General features: G+C 38.3%; 1 protein-coding gene across 5 annotated transcripts in view; it reads left to right on the top strand.

The window, feature by feature from the left end:
* MAMDC2 (MAM domain containing 2) overlaps window positions 1–15,004 on the top strand; it is a 127,457-nt gene that overhangs the window by 90,751 nt on the left and 21,702 nt on the right. For 2 of the 5 annotated variants that reach the window (XR_005026386.2, XM_036893465.2), the window contains exons 10-11: window positions 11,760–11,853; window positions 13,535–13,683. The exons of 1 other annotated variant lie outside the window; for it this stretch is intronic. Coding sequence is in view for 3 of the 4 variants with exons in the window: in XM_036893465.2 (XP_036749360.2) it covers window positions 11,760–11,853; window positions 13,535–13,683 (243 nt within the window). In the remaining variant the exon portion in view is untranslated. Of the gene's footprint in view, window positions 1–11,759; window positions 11,854–13,534; window positions 13,688–15,004 lie in introns of all 5 variants that reach the window. 2 more of the 5 variants (XM_036893464.2, XM_057498587.1) reach the window with 1 other exon arrangement.

Below are 15,004 nucleotides of genomic sequence, written 5' to 3'. Positions count from 1 at the left end.
TTCCTAAATTATTCCCAACATGTTGGTCACAAAATACAACAAACCTTCCTTTCAGCCTTTTACCCACTCAAGTTACCACCGTATCCCATTCCTTTAGTCTCCAAACTTATTGAAAAATGCATCTTCAGTTACTATCTAGGCTCCAGTGCAGTTTCTCATTCCTCAGATTCTTGCCTTCTGACCTGTGCCTTCTGCCCTCAATGCTTCCTCCAAAGGTTAATCAACAGCAAATATTTTCCATTGATTTTGCTGCAGAAATCACCTTGCCTGAGAAAAACCTACCCTTCTCTCAAAGCCCATCTCAAGTCCCCGTCCTCTTTGAATCTTTTATAAGTCACCAATCACTAACTTATGTTTTAATTATTAGAATAAGATTTGTATAGTAAAAGATTCTAGATCATAAATAGGAAGACTTGCCTTCAATTCTTGACTCTGGCATTAACTCTGTAAGTCACAATGTCATGTCACCTCTCTATGAAATAAGGACATGTTTTTAAATGACCAGTAAGTCTCTTCTACTTCCTGTTATATTTTTAGATATTTTAATGGCAGGAACTATCTTTTAATATTGTGCAGTACAGTCCTTGTGGATAACCTTCTCAATTTCCTTATCTTCTCTTACAGTAATCTCCTTTTAGCAAAAAAGACAATGAAATTTAAGTCTGTGGTTTGGATATCTGCTTTTAAAATCTTCCTTTGCCCTTTCCTAATGAAAATGCAACTAGATGTAACATACCTTAGGTTCTAAAATGTTTAAAGGCAATACTGAAAAGTTTGTTCAAGTATAAGAGCAAGTCTAGTACGTTTCTGAAGAGATTTTTAAACAGGTGGCTATTTAATAACAAGACATCCTGCTAGAAAGGGATTAAGGGCCCAGAAAGCCAATGTGTAGACAAGATACATGAGCGGAGATAAATGTCCTATCACTTCACATGTCTGGGAACACTGGGAAATGGCTGCTCCAGGATATTAATGTCCCAGCATTATTAAAGCAGGGCAGCTGAGGGCAAAGTAGAAATAGCAAGATCATTAATTACTGACAAGATAATCAATACATTATAGAACAGATTAGGGTGGTTCTGTTGAACAGAGCAAGGACAATTACACTTGCAAGCGGAATGAGGTTTGGTGTGAAATTAAATAGAGGGACTAAATATAGAAAAGGAGCCTCCTCTTCAGGTTTACAGGCTACACTCAGTGTCAGTTGTCAGGGCAGGAGTTCCAAATTCCTTTAGATATGAGGGAGACAAGGGTGAGATGCTCTGGTTTTCCTTCTCTTGTATTTCCTTTCAGGTATTTGTTGAGGGCTTCTGCATTTCATGCCAACTAATGGGGAAATGACTGGAGAGACTGATGCGGACAGCTGGTAGTTGTTAACACACGGCTTACACGAGGGAGTGTTGATGTCAGTGCATTCTTTCCGGACTTTCCTGAGGAATTAACTTCATGGAATATTGATGGATTACCACATTTGTCCTCCTAGCACTGTAGAGATACCTGGGAAGACAGCATAGACATTCTTTCCCCATCATTTTATTAAAAAGCTTAATTAAGCACACATATATTCTGAGGATTGTTTATGAATCTGAAAACACTGTACCTCCCTCCACATTCCTACTCTTGTGAGTATTTCACAGTCTTAAAATGGCTGCATTTTTAGGGAAATCTTTTCCCAAGATTGTTGGATGAGGCAACATTATTTTTTGATGTTCATACTGGATTCTCTGGGGAATCGTTTGATTTTTCTGAGCACACGGACTGAGAGAATGTTTGCTGGCCTCTGTAGCTATAAGCTCCATTCACTTACTTGGAAATTGACAATTCATACATTAGTGAGGACTTTTTACTTTCACCCAGGAAGGAATATCTTACTTCCTTTTACATAGATATTCCCTTCTCTTTCTCCCTCTCTGGAATGACTTTCTCTGGTTATTTTCTGCTCCATCTTTTGAGTACCTACCTCTAGTAGAAACCTTTCTCCAGATAGTCCAAAACCCACTTCTCCACGGCATCTCCCAGCACACCACTGACAGGCCGTGAGCTTCTAATTCCTGTTCAACGTCAGGCTACATGTGTGTCTATACAATAGCCAAGGACACGTTACTGTTTGTGGCCTGCCTAATTCATTATCTCAGTCTTCAGACCAAGACATTTCATTCTCCAAATAAAGATTGCCTAATAAACATGTCTGAAAGGCAAATGTCGGACCAGAAAAAAAGTTGGCAATGTACATGACAATCTCTTAATACATTTAATATATAAATGTATTCTAGTAACTCAATAAGCAAGAGGTAAACCAACCAATAGGAAAGTGAGCAATGGGTATATATAGGCAAATCAGAAAAAAGAAATACTACTGGAAAATAAATGCCTAAATATATCCAACCTCATTTGTAATGAAAGAAAATTTAAAATAATAGAATAGCACATTTTTCTATCAAATGGATAAAAATATTTTAAAAATAAAATACTCTGAGGTGTGATGTTCGTATTAATAGCTGAATTCATACTGTATACTTATATTGCTTGTATTCAGTTTATCAATTAAAAAATAAAGCTTTCATTTTAAATAAAAAAATATATTTATATATGCATATATAAGCTATATATATGCATACACACACACGTGCGCACACACACACACACACACACACACGGCCTGGAGGGGTGAGGATGCAAGGAAATAACAATTCTCATAAGCCCTAGTGTGAGAGTAAATTGATATAATATTTCTAGATGACAATCTAATTACATGTATCAGAAAGAAAGTCCCCAAACATGCATATCATGTGACATAACAATTCTACTTTTAGGGATTTAGCATAAGGAAATAATCTCGGTTACGCATAAAGATTTAGCTACTGATATTCATCACAGTGAGATTTGCAGTACTGAGGAAATGGGAACTTCGCAATTATCTATTGGTAGGGGTTGCTAAATAAGCTGTGACATTGCTCAAAAAGGTTTGTGTCCCATAGCAAGAAGAGCACGAACTTGACAGTCAGCTGTCCTTGCTCCCAGAACAAGGAAAGGCAGTGAAAATGGGTGCAAATGAAGATAAGGTCATGAATGTGGATGTGTAATGTAAGCTTTAAGCCACAGCTCTTCATCACATCAAGGATCTATACTCTTGCCTTGGGAATCAGTGAAACAGGCCAACAACTGTGTCTTCTCAGATGAGCAGAGCAAAGGCAGTGTTTCTGTTTGGGTATCAGCAGGCACTGCTCAAGTGTTCGCTGTCTTCTGACCCAGGAGAGGTTCCCCCAGAGCAGGGAGGAGTCCTTGAGGGTCAAGATGAAGACCTAGATGCTTCCTTTTTGCTGTGTATTGATTGTGTTCTGCCATGTTTTCTGGTAGGATTGACATTTTTGTATCTCCATCCAAGTGAGCCGCAGCAATAGCTCTGTGTTAGGATGTCCATCCTTGAATATGACAGTTAAATTGTTCATTTTAAGTTGGTCAATGAAGTGTTTGGCCACAGATCCTCCCTAAGGGAGGTGAGTCAATGATAAACCACATTATATGTCCACCTCCCAGCATTGTTTGTTTTCAGGCCACTTGCCCCCAGAGAACAATATGTAAAAAGCAGGAAGGCATTCACACCTATTTTCCTTCAGTGACAATGACAGGTTTATGGGATAATTATATATGATAAGTCCTCAATTTTAGGGTGTGGGATTAGATTCTAAAACACTAAAAATGATACCATCTTATCTTTGTCGAATGTTCTTTTGTTTTTTTTTTCAGAAGCTTTTCGTGTTTATTTTCCACTTGATTCCTCAATATTGGTTATGTGGGATTAGGCATCTGTGTTTCATAGTGAGAAGAGCATGAACTTGGCAGTCAGATGGACCTTGCTCCCAAACCAAAGGCAAGGCAGTGAAAATAAGTGCAAATGAAGATAAGGTTGTAGCTATGGATGTGCTGAATTGAGGGGGTTCTTTCCTATGGGCCTAAATTTTCAGTGTGGAGCAAGAGGTACAGTCATCAGCTAAGGGAGAGAAGGATGTCACTGAGCTGAGGACACCTGCTGTGGAGAGGAGAGACTACTAATGCCACACCCTGATAATGACTGGCTCTGAATTTCAGCCATAATTTATACCAGATTCAGGTTCTAGTGCCATGTTACCAAAAATTCTCTACCAACAGACTACGACAAAATGGTAGGAAGCTGGTTGGAAACACAGGTCAAAGACATGTTTGGCCCACTGCTATTAACTGGGCAGTTCCGGGATCATGCCTTTCAGAATCATTTTTTTTAATTGAGGAGGAATTGATATATAACACTATATTAGTTTTAGGTGTACAACATAGTGATTCAGAATCCTATTTTTAAATACCTAAAACAAAATGCAGAAAACAAGCAGTTTGGTATAATGAAATATGTCCTATCAGAGATTTGGAGTGTGATGTTTCATGTCTGGGTCTACAGCTGGCTGCTGTGTGACCTTGAGTTTCCACCACAAGGTCTCTGGGCCTTCATTATAAAACATGACTGATTCTGAGTTCTCTGGAATCTCCCCTTCCTTTACAGTGACCAAAAGATCCACAAATAATACAGATTTCTGAAATCTGTGAGTTGAGAGATCTGGATATTTACCACCAAAGTAGCAATGAAAAAATTTGGCTATATATCTGCAAGTCCACAGCATGCCGGCTATCTCAGAACAGAAGGCCTATGAGTAGAAAGGCTTCACACTGGGAGAAGCTGGAAACTGCTCAATCCTTGCTGCCTGTCAAAGCCAAAAGTTGAATTAAATCAGATGGGTCTTTAAAAAAAAAAAAGGGTCTTATAAGGAAAAAAGTATTGGTCAGCTAAGGACATGCTCATTCTGTCTTTTGTCTGAAGACTAAATATAGTATTTGCAGAGGCATGCTCTTTCAATTTAGCAACATTTCCCAAACCATAGCTGAGATTCTAAAAGCATTAATGTCTTACACTCATTTCTCCAGATAAAGCTCCACTCTGCCTGTCTTTAGGGATCTGTGATAATGCTACCCCTTTAGCCAAATATTTTATTATTGAAATTTTTGTTTCGTTTTACTTTATGTTTGTTTTCTTTTTTTAAATTCTTATAACAACTTCTGGTCAAACAGCGGAATGAATGCAATTGCATTCTACAGTATATCCTGTAATTGTGTCAGCAGTGTCTTAATGAAGGGCTCTGAAATTTCACTGACTGGATTATAGTAATTTCGTGAATGATTATTCCACCATCTCTGTATTCTCTGGATCCAAATTTATCTGTACCAATGTTTTCAAAGGCTTTTAACCCCACTGGAAGAAAAGTTAAATTTAACCCAGAATCAAACCCTCTGCTAAATGGTTGCAGTCTACTGCTTTTAACAAGAAGCAAACAAGGTTGGTTGTGAACATGGGTGATTTATGGTATTGCTGGCATGCAGCACTGAAATGTACGAAGCTAGCAGGCCATTTCTGTAACCTATCATTCACACACTTATTACAGGCCTGACTGGGACTATTCAGCTGGTAAAATTAGGTGGTGGAAGAACCCAGCAACCTTGCCAACTGTGTCTGTTGAGGAGGCTGTGGAAACTACTTTAAAAGACAGTGAAAAACCAGTTAATTCATGCAGTATTTAGCTATTTAATACAAACAATCCTTTTTAACTGCCCAACAAAGCTCTGTGATTGTGTACGCCACAGCTCCCTGCAAAGCTCCATTTCCTCCCTTCCTCAGCAAACCCTATTCACTGTGCTGGTGGCCCTTTAAACTGTACACCTCTTAGAGTGACAGTCAGTAACCCGAATTCTGTTAAAAATCCAACCTGATTTAGTTTGGGAAAATAAGTTCCTGACATATCTGTTTCTGTACTTTTTCTTCCCTGAGTTTCCTTTCTCTACTTTTCCTTTTACCAGGAACTCTCATGGACTTTTCCAGGCCTAGGATCAGTCCAGCCGCTCTGACTAACACAGCCCCGTGGCTGGATTTCTGTCCAGACCCTCTCTCTCCACTTCACTGCCTTCCCCAGCCCCTCACCACCCACCCAACCCATTCAGAAGACAGTTAAAATGATACACTATGGGGAAAGTGACCTTTAGGTCATTTATGTTGTTTTGAGGTAGTAGAGAAAAATTTAAATAAATAAAAGATTCTATTGTGCTTTGACAATTTTGTAATTTTCAGAAGCAGGAAACTGGAGCAGTGAAGCTGTGATAATCTCAAGGATGATTCTGCAGCTTGAGTGTTACTCCATCTCCCCTGCATTTTTACCCCTTTGTCTTTTGTTTCCAGGGCTTGACGGTATTTCCGTATTTGTTAGAACAATACCACCCCATGACCTACAGAGGCAGAGAAAATCTAGTTGCTTTTAAAATGTAAACTGTCCTATTCTCACTAGAGAGAATAAATTGAGGTTTTTTTTTTTTTTTAATTGAAGGGTAGTTGACAACAGTATTGCATTACATTAGTTTCAGGTGTACAACACAGTGCTTCAACATTTATATACATGATAATTCTAGGTACCAGGTATCACCATACCAAGTTGTTACAATATTTTGACTATATTCCTTATGCTATACATTACATCCCGGTTACTTATTTATTTTACCATTGGAAGTGTGTATTTCTTTTTTTTTTTGTGAGGGCATCTCTCATATTTATTGATCAAATAGTTGTTAACCACAATAAATTTCTGTATAGGGGGGTCAATACTCAATGCACAATCATTAATCCACCCCAAGCCTAATTTTCGTCAGTCTCCAATCTTCTGATGCATAACAAACAAATTCTTACATGGAATACAAATTCTTACATAGTGAATAAGTTACATGGTGAACAGTGCAAGGGCAGTCATCACAGAAACTTTCGGTTTTGCTCATGCATTATGAACTATACACAGTCAGTTCAAATATGAATATTCATTTGATTTTTAAACTTGATTTATATGTGGATACCACATTTCTCTATTATTATTATTTTTAATAAAATGCTGAAGTGGTAGGTAGATACGAGATAAAGGTAGAAAACAGAGTTTAGTGTTGTAAGAGAGCAAATGTAGATGATCAGGTGTGTGCCTGTAGACTATGTGTTAATCCAAGCTAGACGAGGGCAATAAACATCCATGTATGCAGAAGATTTCTCTCAGAACATGAGGGGGGAGGTTCTAAGCCTCACCTCTGCTGATCCCCATTTTCTCACCAGATGGCCCCCTGCGACTGTGCCTGTCTTAGGTTGTTCCTCCCTTGAGGAATCTTACCCGTCTCTGGCTAACCAGTCATCTTCCGGGGCCATACAGGGAAATGTTAAGTTGGTAAGTGAGAGAGAAGCCTTATTGTTTGAAAAGGTTAGCTTTTTACTTCTTTGCATATTTATGCCCTGTGGCTTCTATGCCCAGCATTTGTCTTGAGGTGTCTTTACCACTTGGAAGAATTATGATACTCGGTAAATTTGACATGTGGCACGAGTTCTATTTAAAGGTTGTGATTAGGTAGGAAGAAGAAAAGCTATAGAAGTAGCAGGCAGAAGAAAACCTGGGAAGATTGATTATTTCTTTGACATATCTTCTTGTAGAGTAACTTCAGCATGGATAGGTTTTAAACTACTAATTAAATTGTGCACACACATTAACATAATAGGAATATAGTTACCTAACCAAAGCATACCTGTAATTACCAGCCATCTCCAGTGAAACCAAGAAAACCAGTTAGGCACCTTAGGCATTTGTGAAAACTTATCTATGATATGGTGGATATTGTCCGACTGAACTTAAACAGTCTGAGAGAATTCAGATAAACTAGAACAACCCATTCCTGGGGACTGTTCATATCCCATATGTTCTTTTAACGATAAATAGTCTGTGGTTGTAAGATTTTGGAGCGCTACAATTTGTACTTCTCCTAATTCTTGGTTGAGTTCCATCAGTATAGATCCAGTCCAATTTTTGTTTTACTGTATGCACAGGCCAGCTTAGATATCTCCTTCATCATTCCCATGGCAAGTCCAGGAGCTGGTGGGATGAGTGCATCTACAGCTGTAGCAGTGCGTGGATCTTTGTTGGGGTTTTTTTTTTTTGCTGATCATCTTCTGTCATGAGTCTTCCCGAGAGTGCTGATGTTGGAAGTTCTTTTTCATATCGTATCTTAGTTCATTTTCGGGAAATTGAGGTTTTATAATCCACACCACAGTTTTCCACACCCCCCAGTGGTTGACAGCCGAGATTTTGCACACACACACACACACACACACACACACACACACACACATACACGCCCCTCCACCAAAGGGACATTTAGCAGTGTCTGGGTATATTTTTGACTGTCACTATTTGGGGGTGATATTAGTATGTAGTGGCTAGAGACCAGGGTTGCTGCTTAACATCGTGCAGTTCAGGGGAGTCCACCACAACAAAGAATTAACTGGCCAAAATATCAAGTGTTGAGGTTGTAACACCTGCTGTAGACAGATGAGCACGGGCAATGGCTATCTTTATTATGATAAAAATTAAGTAATAATGTTGATCCTTACTTGACTATTTAAAACTATTTGTTTGCAAATATGTTTATATAGCTCTCCATTCACTGCCTATTGATGTTCCCAAAGTTAGTTTAGGTAAATGCCCTCAACAATGAATATTCTCTATCAAAACAAAATTTTTCATATCACCAGTATTTAAGGATTGTAACCTCTACTACACTGAAGCAAACTGATATGCACAAATCTAATTTGCCCCTCACTTTTAGGAGATTCACATAAAATCGGCAACACCTGTGTAAGGGATATTATTTTACCATAACTGCTTTCTCCCCTCTCAAATAGCTATTAAGATACACCCAAGTTGCCTAAGAATTTTTTTCCATTCTATAGAGGTATTTTACTTGCTTTGAAATACTGCCTAAAATGAAATAAACACTCTTTTTAAATGATCTATAAATAAACAAGTAGTTAATCTCCTCAAGAGTTTAGGCTATGACCAATTCCTTTGTCACATTCTTAACTGGATCCAGGGCCAGAGTTCTTAAGAATAGACTAAGAGTTTTGGCTTTCTTTTAGCCCCATATCAGCCAGGCCCAGTCACTAGCTTTCTCAGTCACCAACCCCCCTAAAAATAACTTCTCCAGCTCAACACTTTAAGATGGACACAGGAATAGGAGCTAACATTGTAAGCATTATCAAGAGCAGAGAGGAAAACCCAGGGTGTTAGACCAAACAAACCAATCTCGCCGTGTTTCCTTTGTGCGTTAGCATGCCCGTAGACAACTGCCAGACAGACTGTGCTTCGCGGCCATCCTGTGAATCTAGTCCACAGCTCACTGACTGTGTGGCCCTTTCATCAGACAGAACAACATGTAGTCTGGCTGGTATTCTAACTTAGGAAAGAGTTCTAAGACAGGAACAACCTAGTGGCCTACTGTTGCCCAGAAAACATCTTGAGCATTTCACTAAACCCTCTGTGTCAGTTTACAAATTGTTTTAGAATGCCTAAAAGGAGCCAGAAGTTCTTTCCAGTGGAACTTTCTGCAGTGAGGAAATGCTACATATCTGCTATGTCCAATTCAGTTGGCCTAGCTATATGTGGCTATTGAGCACTTGGAAGTATGACTAGTGCACCTGAAGAAGTGAATTTTTAATTTTACTTAAATTTAATTGAAATAGCCCCATGTCCTTGTGGCTACTAGAATAAACAATGCCCATGTGGGGAACACCAACTCATTATTCCACATCTTAATTATACATATCCGGATTCCTTTTTCTTTTTTTCTCAATTATAAATATAACAAAATTGAAGAATGTTTAGATAATAAGGGGAAATTGTGTTTCATACCCATAATTTCATAAGCCTAACATAATTATAAATTTGATAGATTTTCAGAGGTTTTTTTCTATGTATTTTTAGATGAGTTGGATATAGTTTATCTTATTTTATTTTTATCTATTATAACCAACTTTTTTCACTTAACACTATGAGAGGATATATATTGGTATACTACTAAGTAATATTTGTGAACTATCAGGGCTAATGATGGCCTCTTTCTTAGATTGCAGTCCCATAGTTTATTCATGTCCTCTGTATTATTTGAAATGTTGGGTTGTTTTATTTGTTTGTTTGCTTGCTTGCTTGGTTTATGGCCCTCATAAAATAATGCCATAGTAAACATATGAATGCATGTTAATATTTCACCTCTTTAGAATACATTTACAAGCCAATGTTTGAATCCTCTTCAGGTAACACTTTACATGGTGAATCATTTCACTATCACAGATTCATTTTGAAAAAGCACTTTTTTTCACCATTCATATGAAAAATAGACTTCAAAGCTGCCAAAAGAAAGCCAAGACTCTTCTCTCTGCAGCACAATTACTTCAATGAATTATGAGAGAGATTATATTTCCTTCCCATATAAAGTTTGCTGATAAAAATGTAACTGCATTCATGACTGATGACATAGACTCTTGCTTTGCTAATGGGGAGTAAGTTCCCAGGCATAAGTACAAGAAATAAAATATTTTACACATTCAGATAATCTAATAGAATTTCTAGAATCTATAAAGATGAGAAAATTTAAGAGGTTAAAAAAGAATCCATTTATTTTATTCCTTGCAAATATATTGTTACATCTCCAAACTATCCTTTTTATAATTTAAAGCTGTATGACTATAGTCCAAGACAACTTCCACACATCTTACAATGAGTAATTATTCTGAAGATATCAGCTTCAGACGTTTTCTATTTTTCATAGTGGTGAGATACCACATAATCTTAAGATTTCTTTTTAGATAAAGAAGTTGATGGCTCTGATTATCAAAGAGCAAAGAGATCCTACTGATAATAGATAAACTGAAGACATAACATACTGAATATTAGAACCTAAAAAACTCAGATGTTCTCCTTATCCATAATTTGGGTTTTAGTTTCTGTTATATTTCTCTTAGCCTCTGAATGAAGATTTGTATTAGAGGGATTAAACATGGGCTGAATGGTCTTGTGCTCATTAAACATTCTATTACATGTGAAGTAGCTTTGTAAACCACAAAGTAGTGAAAATCTAATATAAGTGTTTTGAAAAGTGTTCTTTGTTATCTTATATGTGAAAAGGAGACTCTAAAATTGACCTATTGGAAAGAAACCCAAGATTTTTCTCTTTCCCTCTGGCAGAATGAATTTAATAATTTATAGTATGGATTTGTTTTTCCTTCACATACAACAGTAAAAATGTTTGGCCTGATAAAATAACTGTGTTTAGGGCTTTTATTAATGATACTATCCAGGGACATAGATCTTTTCTTTGAAAATGGAACATAAGTCTCCAGATGGCAAATCACTGGGACTTTGTTCACAATATGAATGAAGCACGTTGCCAGAAAGTCATTTCAAAGAAATCAATAGTGTTTGTACTGGAAATGTTTGTAAAAATGCTTGGAATACCATCAACTCTGGATGTACTTTGTGGTTTATCTGGGGAAAATATTCAAAACCTGACAGGTTTTTCCTCTGCTACCCACTTACCCTTTAGCTTTCCTCTCTCAATTCTTTAAAGAATGCAAACTAATTTCAACATTAGTGTACCCAATATGTCATTATGAACTTGACTCTGCTGAAAAAAATAATGGAAGTAATTCCAGGGTTGTATGAGGGCTTAACTGTTACTCAGGCTACTGTGATCTGTAGTTCTGGTGGACAATGAAGAGGGGTCCATGGTTTGCTTATGCACACCTATTATGCTAAGTAAATCTCAAGTTATGAGAGTTTCCAATTTTCAGTTAATGGAATTCATAGTTTTATTTTTCTGAATTGTAGGTAGTTTTCATGAGCCTATGCAAAAGCTTTTGGGACTGTGGACTTGTAGCCCTAGATGACATTACAATAGAATTGGGAAGCTGCTGGTCTCCAGGTAAGATGGCTGTCATTTCAGTCCTCTTTGTCTTCCTCAATATGTGGCATATCCTGCTTTTCTAGGAACATATCACATACATTTAATCTGTGCTAGTGTATCCTTTGCTTTTCTTGCCAGAAGCACCTCTCTATATAATCAATTTTGGAATTTCGAAATGATGACTTGAATGCAGTGTGTGATTTTGTACATATGACTTGACCCCTGTATCCTCATCTGTAAGAGAGGTAGTAATACTGACCTGAATATTGGGGATGATACATATAAATTCCTTGGCAGAGGACCCGGCACAAAACAGTGCTTTAAAAACAAATATGTTCTATTTTAATTACTACTATTATTATTGTTGTCATCTTACACAAATGCAGATTTTCAAGCAATACTAATGAACTTATTATTACATAGCTGTGATACTAAACACATACTTTTTAAATGGTAGTAAAATAAGTATTTCCTAAGTGAATTAAATCACAGTGGAACAATGGACCAAGCATTGATGATAGTGATTAAATAAAGGTGGTGGCTCTGTGTTGAACATTTTGCCTAATGAGAAAATAGTGCATATCTCAACTCAGATCACTGTTCTATATTTACTAATTACTGCTGTATCCTAAATCATAGGATATCCATTTCTTTAACAGGCCAACTGTGGTCTCTCTCTCACACTGGAGAACAATCTCCATGTTTATTTAATTAAAAGATAATTTGTTTTTAGTCCCTTGACTTGCAAGGCATTGTAAGGACAACACAAAGAAAAACAAGATGCAAATTTCTACACTCAAGGCATAGGAAAAGGAATGAGGCTTCATTAACTTGTTCTATATGTAAAATAAAATGAAGTAAAATAATTATCATGCAGAGATATAAAAAGCAGCCTGCTTATTAAAGAAAAATGCTAAGAATCTGGATATAGGGAGGCATAGAAGTCCCAGTAAGTTGGGATGTGGCACCATTCTAATAGTAGTAATTATTATTCAACTTATTAAAGATAGCATCCAAAGATATAAACATTTGTTTTGGGAAATGGAAGATGAGACTCCAGGTGGCAAAACACCAAGCCCTAATATTTATTTAGCTAATATTTATTGAGACTTCCTGGTCTAAACACTTTATATACATCATCTCATTTAACCCTCACAGTCCCTGAGGTAGATAATAATGAGGCACAGAAAAATTAAGTAACTTGCTCCACATAATTTAGGCTTCGCCTCCAGAAGCACATTTCATTCTCTCCCATTCTCCCCTCCTGAAAAGCAACTACAGAGTTGTTCAAAGGATTCCCTTCACTCATCCTGGACTTCTGAAGAAAGCTCCTACATTACACAACTTCGTTATTTCCCTTATTTCCATAAAGGCAGTTTGCCTCCAGTTTTCAGAGCTTTATAAGCTCATTCACACAAATAAAGTCACAAGTCAAAAAAAGTTTCTTTCTTGAAGTATCCCAATACTTTGGGATCCCGATTTCTGATTGTACTCTGCCTCTCCAGCAGGCCCCATAGAGCCCAGACCAGCTAAAGGCCAGGCTTAGTATAGATGGGCTGCCAGTGCGGAGGCTGCCCTTCTGTGTGCACAGCCTGTGTCCACATGGCATTCATGCATGCAGAATGGGCTGCCAGCCAGCACCGGAGTGCATAATCCTTGGAAGTGCCCTGCAGTCACAGCACCTGCTTTTTCCTTGCAGAGAAACTCCCACCTCCACCTGGAGAGTGTACTTTTGAACAAGATGAATGTGCCTTTACTCAGGAGAGAAGAAACCGGAGCAGCTGGCACAGGAGGAGGGGGGAAACTCCCACCTCCTACACGGGACCAAAGGGAGACCACACTACTGGGGTAGGTGAGTCACGCCACCTGGTGCTGTTTGCTAAGGAAACCTTCTAAAATAGCAAGGGGTCGTTTACTGGAATTCGAAGTATGCAGGTTTATGTCCTGTGTCTAGAATGAGCTACCCATATGATTGTGCACACCTGGGATAGATAATCAAATATGTGCATTTAAAATCGTTCTTTCTGTTTACTACATTGCTTATATGTCTTGCTACAAAGAGGATTTAAATGGGCTTTCCAGAGAGGCAGAACTACCCCTGGTAAGTAGCTCAGAGAGCTATTTCCTAAAGGATCTCTATGGAGAAGCCGTTATGATAGCAAATACAAAGGTGAGGTGCACAGTGCTGTCTCTCACAGCTTTCCTCAGGACGAGTCTGTGGACCAACTTCACAGAGCACTTACAGTGTGACCTGCTGAATTGGCCAAACTTGGTAGGTGCAGTCAGAAACAGTTTTGTTTTGTTTTTTGAACACTCTTTGCAAACATACCCTAAAGGATTATACCTTCCCTGCCCCTTAGCAGATCCCATCGGCTCCCAGTCCTGTTAAGGCATTAGAGCAGTCACATATTCATATATGTTAGAAAGTCTAATTCAAATCAAAACCTCAGTTTCTCATTCAGTTAAATAATTTCTGTTTCCCTCAATTTAGGCCTAACTCATTTTGGGGGTGAGGAAAGGGGAAACTCCATTCTTTCATTATCTTTGCTGTGTTTCCTCCCATGCCCCTCATCTTCGTGAACCTTTAGTCAGAGTGAGTGGAGAAGAGATGAAAAGAAAAGACCTTTTCAAATATTTGGTACTATTTCAAATCCTCCCTTGGCTGTTGAATGTCCTCTGTTCTGACAGATATCTAAATACTGGCTCTTTGGGGAACCACTTACCATCTTATCCTATCTGGCAATGTACTTAATGTCTGATTTCCTGTGACCACGCCCTCTTCCTTAGCACTTGCTCTGCAGAGGTACAACCCGCATAGATTTTCTGCCTGGGTTCCTGTCTCGCCTGGAGGTTTCATCCCCAGGCAAGTTCACTCTGGATTCAGTGAGACCGAATAATGACATCAGAACATTTTTGGGGTGAAAAGGGTCTTATACCAAGCTTTTTTCTCAAGGCGGTAGGTCGAGAGCTAGAATCCCATTCGCCTCTGTCTCTTCCTTGCCCCAGGGCTGCCTCCACCCCCAGCCTCTGCTGTCCTCTCTCCTGCTCTCTTGCTGCCTTTCCTAGGATCTGGTCTTAGCACCAGGGGAATACCAGTTTCGGCGGTAATGGCTTATTGCCAGTGGGTTTGTGCACACGCCTGCACAGTAGTCTAAGTATTATGTCGTGG

The sequence above is a fragment of the Manis pentadactyla genome, chromosome 3 (genome assembly GCF_030020395.1).
Source record: "Manis pentadactyla isolate mManPen7 chromosome 3, mManPen7.hap1, whole genome shotgun sequence".
NCBI classification, from domain to species: Eukaryota; Metazoa; Chordata; class Mammalia; order Pholidota; family Manidae; genus Manis; species Manis pentadactyla.
This window is presented reverse-complemented; position numbering and strand designations above follow the sequence as displayed.